At 25.9% G+C, this 9179-nt stretch overlaps 1 protein-coding gene across 1 annotated transcript; it reads right to left on the bottom strand.

Moving 5' to 3' along the window:
- Positions 1-2413: 2413 nt before the first annotated feature.
- LOC100798726 (polygalacturonase QRT3) lies at positions 2414-4967 on the bottom strand. The gene is made up of 3 exons (XM_003543829.4): positions 4632-4967; positions 4299-4535; positions 2414-3770 (listed from the first exon to the last, which is right to left on the bottom strand). The coding sequence occupies exons 1-3, from the start codon at positions 4857-4859 to the stop codon at positions 2766-2768; spliced, it is 1470 nt and encodes a 489-aa protein (XP_003543877.1). The 5' UTR covers positions 4860-4967; the 3' UTR covers positions 2414-2765.
- Positions 4968-9179: the final 4212 nt, after the last annotated feature.

Genomic DNA, 9179 nt, shown 5'->3' with positions numbered 1-9179 from the left:
AAGTTTAATTTGATCACAAATTTAAATTAAAATGTACTATTCTTTTATCATATCTATACTGATATATTATTAAATAATGTGTAGTTGTGTACAAAAGAAATGATAATTTGAAATAAAATTCATATTTAAATAGATTAAAAATATATTATCTTATTCATTATATTCTTGATCAAATAAATTAACATATTTTATCTTTTCTTTAATTTTATAAAAGTTTTGTTATTATAATTTTGAAAATAAAACTTCTACTATTTAATATCTATGTAGTATAGTTCATATCAACATGTAAAAAATATAATTTAAATTTAATTTGATCAACATATTTAAATTAAAATATACACTTTTTTATCATATCTATAACTTGATATATTAAAAGTTTGTTAAATAATGTATACTTGTATACAAGAGAAACCATAATTTGAAACAAAATTCATATTTAAATTGATTAAAAATATCTTATCTTATTCAATATATTCCTGATCAAATAAATTAATATGTTTTATCTTTTCCTTAATTTTATAAAAGTGTTGTTATTATAATTTTGAAAATAAAAATTCTACTATTTAATATTTAAGTAGTAGAGTTGATAACCACATGTGAAAAAAATAATTTAAATTTAATTTGATCAAGATATTTAAATTAAAATGTATTTTTTTTATTATATCTATAACTTGATATATTAAAAATTTATTAAATAATGTATAGTTTTGTACAAAAGAAAGATAATTTGAAATAAAATTCATATTTAAATTGATTAAAAATATGTTATCTTATTCATTATATCTTTGATCAAATAAATTAACCTATTTCATCTTTTCTTTAATTTTATTTATTAAATCATTTTTTATAATGAATAAAGACACCAAAAAAAGATAAAATAAAAAACATAAATAGTATATGATATTGGTCATATTATATAGATTTACTCAACAAAGTTGTATGCTATTAAAAAAAAATGGGGTGAATGTATGTAAATAGGAATATGGGATTTATGATAAAAAAATAGATAAAAATAAAATTAATTTAGTAACTTTTTAAAAGAAATAATATATGCTTATTAAAATATGGTTTTATAAAAAAAGATCAAATTTAAGTATAATATTAAATTCAATATTTTTTAATTATTTTAACATATATTCGTAATAAAAAAGTTATTTAAAATTTTATATTATTGACTATACTTAAATTCAACATCAAGGAATTTAAACCAGTTAGTTAAATAATGTATGTTAGTTGTTATAAACTCCTTAACACCTAAGTTTGATTCTTATGAAAGTAAATAATGTTTTTTTAAATAGAAATATAAGCATATTTTCTTATATGAAAATAATGTCATTTTGATATTTGGTTTGTACCATAAAGGACCTATATACATCAATTATTCTATGGTTCATTTCGAGGAATATGGTAAGTATCTAAAAATTCATCAAAAGTCTATATAAATATTTATGATAACTATTATTGTTATTAATATTCATTTTCTTTCTTCTATGTTTATTATCATCATCAAGCATATGTGGACTCGGATGAAAACAATGTTAGAGAACAAGAATAAGAAATAACATACAATCATTATCATGATTATCTTAACCATAATATATATTTAAATTATTATATATAAACATAAGATTAAATACTTTTTAATTTTATAATTTTTTAGGTTTAATTTTGTTTTCTAAATTAAAAAAAATACTTTCATTTGTTCTGATGTTTTTATTAAATCATTAATATGATATTACCAAGCTGATGTTTCACATTAGTTTTGTAATTATTGTTTAATATATTTGTCATGAACGCATTTTAATATGTTAGCTATTTTTTTATTTTTACTTTATAATTGAGTCTTTTGTAAGTAATATACTAATAACATATCTAACAAAAATAATCTCAATAAAATTAAATATATATTTCATTGTTTATAAAATTTAAAAACACATGAATAACCATGGATATAATAGAAGTTAAGTAGACAATATTATTTTATAAAATATATTATAAAATTTTAATTGTATCGTAGTCAAGAACCAGGGACGTGGAGGGAGAGGATGTTAGGAAACAAGTACAAGGAATAACATGCAATCTGGTGATGCTTCATTGTCCAATTTATTTTAACCATCATTTATACATTTTTTTAAAAAAATAATTATATATAAACATCAGATTAAATACTTTTTTATTTTTTGGGATCAATTTTGTTTTCTAAATTTTTTTTAAAATACTTTGATTTGTTCTGATATTTTTATTAAATCATTTATCAAATGACATTGCCAAACTGATCTTCCAAATTAGTCTTATAATTGTTCTTCAATATATTTATCATAAATGTATTTCAGTATATTGACAGTTTTAGAATTTTATTTCATAATTTAATCTTTTGTAAGTAATATACTAACAACACATCTAACAACTATAACCACAATAAAATTAAATATGTATTTCATTCTTTATAAAAGTTTAAAACATGAAAGCTATTATCCGGGAAATCTCAAATTATTCAATCTAGGTCCATGTGTTTTACTCAAACTAATGAGAACTATTTCCAATGAAATATTTTTTTCCTTAATTTACAGTTTAATGTATAATCTATTTAATAATTCGAAACATACAATTTGAAAACTTCGTACTAAGCTTACATACATAAATTTAATGGTATCCAAAATAAAGAAAGAAAGAATTCGCAACCAGGCTATGCAAAATTCCGTCTTCAATCAGAACTTCTTGATCCAACAACTTTTTAGCCACCACCTTCTAAGTTCTAACTTTCTTCAACTTGCATTACCTTGATCCACTGTGACAAAAACATTTGCATTCACAGCCTCATCCGTTTCGATCACAACGCGATTCTGAGAAACGTTTCTGAGAGCATGATTCGGGAAGGTGTTGCCACTGGCACTTAAAGAATACACAACATGCTTGATAAGATTAGGGAAAAGCAAAACTTTGTTAAAATCAGCAGTCCATGAGGTTCCATTACCAAGCAAAGACATCTTTGCAGCTGTGGCCTTTAAGTTCATACCCCTCACAACATTTCTTGCCACAAAAACTTGATCAATTTGATTAAAATGACTATTTGATTGGTCCAACTTGACTATATCAACCCCTTTATTTAAGCCAGAGAACATGTTGTCAACAATATTGAGACCACTTACAACCCCTTTGACTGATTTTAACACAATACCGGCATCACCAAGGAAGAAACTGCTAGAGATGTGGAGCTGAACCGGGTCTTCGGCGACAATATTGGTGTAATCCATGTAAGAATTCACAATCCTAGTTTGTGTCAAGCCAGGAAGTTTCAAATAAATCCCTGTGCCTCCAAAGCCCGAGGCCTTATTGTAGCAATGCACTCCAGAAAGAGTGTTGGCTTGACCAGTGACCAATATTCCTATGTCAGCAGAGAAAATCACAACATCTGTGACTGCATTGTCATTTCCCTGAAGGCTTATTCCAGTGCCTGAGAAGTCCCTTTCATGTTTGTCTCCCCCAGCAGTGATGTGCTGACCTAGGAAGGTGTTCCTGATGTAGGTTTCATGGCCACTTTGGACTAAAATTCCAGTGGTGGAGAAATGTGTAATGTAACAATTGTCTATGTTGATTCTTAGTGAGTTTTTTATTGCAATGCCCCCTCCCCTGAAATTGGAGTCCAGCAAGAGGTTCTTGAGAGTTATGTACTCATAATTGTAGGAGTTGCTTTCTCCTGAGGTGGACAAGTCTATGAGATGGCCATCTGGTGGAAAAAGATTTGAGGCTCTTATAGTTCCCCCATGTATCTGTCAACGTTTAAGTAGAAATGAAATCAAACTCAGCAGTCAAATTTGAGGTCTTTTGGGCTGACCAAAGCTTCATTTTTGCCTTGATTTGCTGCAATGCAACTTTGTGTACTAAGAATTTGTGTAATTTGAAAAGTCTTCTGTTGAGAAAAGAACAAAAAAAGCATTGACCGAAAAGGAGAAAAGCTTGGAAAAGACTTTCTTCCTTTTAAATATTAAATTTAAATGGGTATAGTCATTCCTAAAACAATTTTTCTATTTCAAGGTTGACGAAAAGCAAACTTTATAAACGTGGATATTTTAATTTTCCGGTTCTAGATTAATGTGTTTAGTAATTTACCAAAGATATTAAATTCTTAGCTTAATATTTATGCATTGCTATTGCAAGAAATTTTACAATATAAATTAATAAGAAATTATCATTAATATTTTTTATGTAGTTATTATAAAAGTTAACATATTATACTTGATAGTTTGGGATCAGACGATTTTAATAAACTTTCCATGAAGAAAGTATGCTTCTCATACCATGAGGTTTCCAGCCCTGGCCAGAGGCAACTTCAGTGGTTGGCTAATTATGTACTTTCCACCCTCAAGATTAATCTGAGCACCTCCAAGATCTTTGATGTCCTTCATTAAGAACCCTTCACTTGGACCTTTGGCTGCATCTGCTATGGCTGCAAGAAGAGCTTCAGTGCTGTCTGAATTGCCTGTTGGATCTGCACCATAAGATGTCACAAGGTACACATGTGGTTTCTTGATTTCCTTCATTAGCCAAAAAAAGAAAAGTATCAAACATTGGCTGTTTCAATGGTAACTCAAAAAGGAAATTAAAGGGTATCTATTTCATGACTGAAATACCTGTGGTGGAAGAGGAGAAGGAGTAGGAGAGGGTGAGAATGAAGGTGGTGTTGAAGCAATGGAGTCACGCCGAGTAATAGAGGCCTTCAATGCCTTAAGTCCAAGCAATGCTTCTTGATGAGTGCCTCTAGAAAGAGTCCTTTGAGGCATGTTCTCACCATAAGAATAAGTAACATAGAAACAAGTTATTCCAAGAAATATGAACCACATTCGAGATATTGTTGCCATTGTGGTTAATTTCCCTTGATTAGATTTTTTTGAGCAAATGCATCAGGTTAGGGGGAAGCAGTTATGAAAAGGGCTTTCGTTGAAAGCGCATATAAATAAGGGAGTGGAGAGGGGGAAAAGTCGAGGGGTTAAGACTGACTTTATATTGAAATATAGGGTGACATTTTTCATAGGGGATCATAGTCTTACACATAATGCACACTTCATTTGAACTATTATGTTAGTGTTAGTTTGAAGGTTTCTCTTTAAACTTTTTCCTCTAAATTTTTTTCATTTTCTCCTGATGTGACAGAAAAGTAAGCGGTAAACAAATGTAGGGAGCTTCACAAGTTTGACATATGGAGACAAAGTTTTAATATTTTTTACAATAAGTTTAGGTAAGTTAGGTATTTGAACTCTCCAACATACATCATGACATGTCTCAACTTAACTTTATATTAAGAGGGTTGATAGAGGTATTGACAAATAGCTCACCAACGTAAGAGATCCTCATTTTATAATTAAATGTAAAAAACGTTTTTGGAATAGGAAGCAAAGTAGCACTTCCAATGAACTAGAATTCTATGATGGCTGCTTAATCAAGGGAAATCAGAAATTAAAATTTGTTTTAATGGAGAAGTTAATCCTATATATCATGATATGTCTTGGAGATGAAGATATATCAGGTCAAGTTGGATCTATGTTAAGGCTCTAATAGGATTACATTGTACTAATATTTTGCATTATATTGTAATATAATTAATTTTGAAATAATTCGCAACAAAATAATTGATAAAAAATCATTGATTTTTTAACTGTGAAAAATCATTGTTATGTTTGATAAATATTTTTTAGAAGGAATTTAAGAGGAATAATTTTGTTTAAATAATTAAGTAAAACCATTTTTTTAAATGTTTGCAAGTCCAGGCAAATTATTTATGAATAATTATTTTTAAAAATTCTCTCAGAAAATTAAAAAAAACAATTATTTCTCTAAAATTAAATTCTATCATACATTAAAGTTTGGATTTTTTTCCAAAAAGAAATTCACATATTTAAGATTAATTTTAGGCTAAAATACAACTTTGGTACCTCTATTTTACTCATTTCACAATTTTGTTCTTCCTATTTTAAAATAAAAGCATTTAATCTTCCAATTTTCGAAAACCAATAATTTTGCTCCAATATTCAGTTTTTGCATACATTTTATTTCTTTTATTTTTGTCCAATTGAATCCTATTCCTAATATATTCATTAAAGGTACCATCAAAAAATGATTTAATTAGTTAAAATGTAAGAGAGAAAAATAAATATAGGCAAAATTGATTATTGAAATAAAATTACATATTTTTGAAAATTAAGAAAATGTCACTATTTTAAAACAAAGAACCAAAATTATGGATTAAACAAAATAGTGTAACCGAAATAATGCTTTACTTAATTTATTGACCGAAAGATAAAGTTTTCAATTATCTGATTTTTTTTTTACTTTAGATATTAAATTTGAGAATAAAAAATTTGATAAAAAGAATTAGAAATGGATTAAAAAAATTTGAGAATCCAATAGTCTAAGAGAAGATGAATACCATAATTTTTTTTTATGGACAAACTTGATATTTTGATGGAAACAAAAAAAGTACTAAATAGGATTGCAGATCAGTCAAAGCTGCCATGTTTGAGGATGATAATGCTGAACAACAAGAAATTTCAGCCTTTACAATTACATCCTCCAGTCCAAACTGTTTCTCTTAGCATGTTTTTAACAAGCAAAACATAATTAGATATATATATATATATATATATATATATATATATATATATATATATATATATATATATATATATATATATATATATATATATATATATATATATATATATAAATTAAAATTTTCTTTTATGCTAATTATAAGAAAAAAATAACTAATTTTTAAACTTACTCAAGATTAAATTTTTTTATACTCTTAATTGTTAATTTTATTTACTAAGTATTCACTTATTGGATTTTGAGTATTGTAATTAATTAAAGGTTTTATTAGAATATAAAATTTAAATTTATGATAGTATTAATTAAGACAACTTATTTAAACACTTTTTTTTTCATCTTGATAATTTGTTTCTTGTTTCTTATAACTTATATTTACAATTTGAAGACTAGAGAGCGGGAAATTCACTCTTCTCGTACTCTCAAACTTTCAAGTAGATCGAAATTTTTAGTGTCATCTTTCATTTTTTTTAAGTGCATTCTACACACTACATTTTTTTTTTTTTTTTGTGAAAAACACACACTACATCTGTAACTAACCAAAAAAAATCTTTTAAAATCATCTAGTCTCCTCTTATCGCTATTTATACATACTAGCGGAGACATGTGCGCTGTCGTGTATGTTGTATGTTGTCTGCATCGCTATTATTCTATTATGTTATTGGGTCAAAAATTAATATATTATAATAATTTATAATTATAATTTCTAAATTTTGTTTAATGAATGACACTTTAGATGGAAAAATTAAAAACAAACTAGATAACATAACTAAAAATAAAAATAAATAATTGACATAGGAAAATTAATGACAATAATCTTGACTTTAAAAAAATATTTGTCCTTAATTCCCTTTTTATAAATAGATAATTGTATTGTACAAAGTTGGATAACTCATAATAAAAAAGAAGATATAAATGAAACAGTGGTTAACCGCAAAAGGATTAAAAAAGGTATTGAAGATGATTAATTATTGTTATTATTTTAATATTATTAAGGATAAAATGATTTAAAAATTATGGAGACCAAAAAATTACACATGCAAGTTATATCCCTTTTACATAACATACTCCTTTCTATTTATCTTCTTTTATTCTTATATCTAAATTAATTTTCATAGCTTTTTAAAAGAAATTGACACAAAAGTTAAAAATAGTTTTACATTACAATTTAAATTGTTCATTGCAAATAGAAAATAGAATTTATATATTTCAAATATATTTATATATTATGAATTTTAATTACAATATAATTTATATATTAGAAAAAATTATTATGACTTTTCATTATATAAAAGTAAACTATTATGATCTACAATAGAGGGATGGGCACAAGTCGGGCCGAGAGACATTTTTTTAATCAAATCCAATCAATTTTAATTGGGAGATCACTAATAGGTTGAAATATATTAAAATATTAAAAAATCAGATGAACAAAAATCCCCATTTGAATCCTTTAACGTGATTAGAGTTGTTAATAAAATAAGACCTTACGAACTTTTAAAAATTTCTAATCTTTTTTCAAAGCAAAAATGTTGACGAAAATGGCAATGTGCCTTACGTACGCTTGAACTCCCATTATGCAGTATGAGTCTTCAATATTAATTTTCTATAACATTTTTAATGATCTAAATAAGTAAAAGGGATAAATTGTTTTCTTAAAAATAATAGGATGAATTGAATAATTTTTTACCATGTTTTTATTACAAACTCTTTTTTGTCATTTTACCCCCATAAGAATGTTAACCTATAGCTTGCGATATACTTTGTTTGACTGGTTTCTTAGCTGGTGAATCATTTCCCATTGTCAATGCCAAAGGTGAATCGTGATGTGATGTACTAACAAACATGGGAATTTGGATTGTCTAAATGAGAAGTGAGACGTACACAATGAAATGATGGGGTATGAAACAAATATTATATTGGGAAGCATGCGTTACACGTCGTAACAATTGGAAAGACAACTACTTTGTCACTCTGATGTGAATATCGTTTTTTTTACTCATCCACTCAAAAGCAGTGGCTAAGTTGAAAAATATTACAATTTCTAATATTATAATTTGAGCTTAAATGCAGTATTTTTTTTAAATTAAATTATAATACTTATTTTGGGGTATTTTGGATAATTCAGATGAGAATTAGAGATTAATCTATCAAGTAACAATGATGTGGTATGATTGATAAATAATAGTTTTTAAATTTGTGATTAGCATTCAATCCTTAATTTGTGTATGAAAAAATATTTATTGGAAGAGATTAACTGTTTAAATAGATCATAATATATTTCTTAATTTTTTGCTTAGGAATACTCTAAGTTAAAATACCTTCCTTAGTTCTCCATTAAGGAATAGTTTGAGTTAAAGAAAAAAGATTAATGTATTTGAATAATTATGATTATGATTGTTAAGACTTTTAACAAGCTTATAAATTCTGATCTTTTGATTAGTTTATACGTTTTTTTTTTATATCAAAATAAGCTTGTTTGATACATAAGTTTATTTATGTAACTTATTTTTCATAAACTACTTCAATTAGTTTATTTTGGTAATTTACTTAAAGTAATTTATGGAAATTAATAA

This window comes from Glycine max, chromosome 13 (genome assembly GCF_000004515.6).
Source record: "Glycine max cultivar Williams 82 chromosome 13, Glycine_max_v4.0, whole genome shotgun sequence".
Lineage (NCBI taxonomy): Eukaryota > Viridiplantae > Streptophyta > Magnoliopsida > Fabales > Fabaceae > Glycine > Glycine max.
The sequence above is the reverse complement of the archived record's forward strand: the minus strand, read 5'-3'. Positions and strand labels throughout refer to the sequence as shown.

What these genes read in the sequence shown, in the direction of transcription:
- LOC100798726 (XM_003543829.4), bottom strand. Translation starts at nt 4,859, where the DNA reads ATGGCAACAATATCTCGAATGTGGTTCATATTTCTTGGAATAACTTGT. An exon ending in CTTCTCCTCTTCCACCACAG is followed by an intron (nt 4,536 to 4,631) that starts GTATTTCAGTCA and finishes TGGCTAATGAAG; the next exon opens with GAAATCAAGAAACCACATGT. An exon ending in CCAGGGCTGGAAACCTCATG is followed by an intron (nt 3,771 to 4,298) that starts GTATGAGAAGCA and finishes AAACGTTGACAG; the next exon opens with ATACATGGGGGAACTATAAG.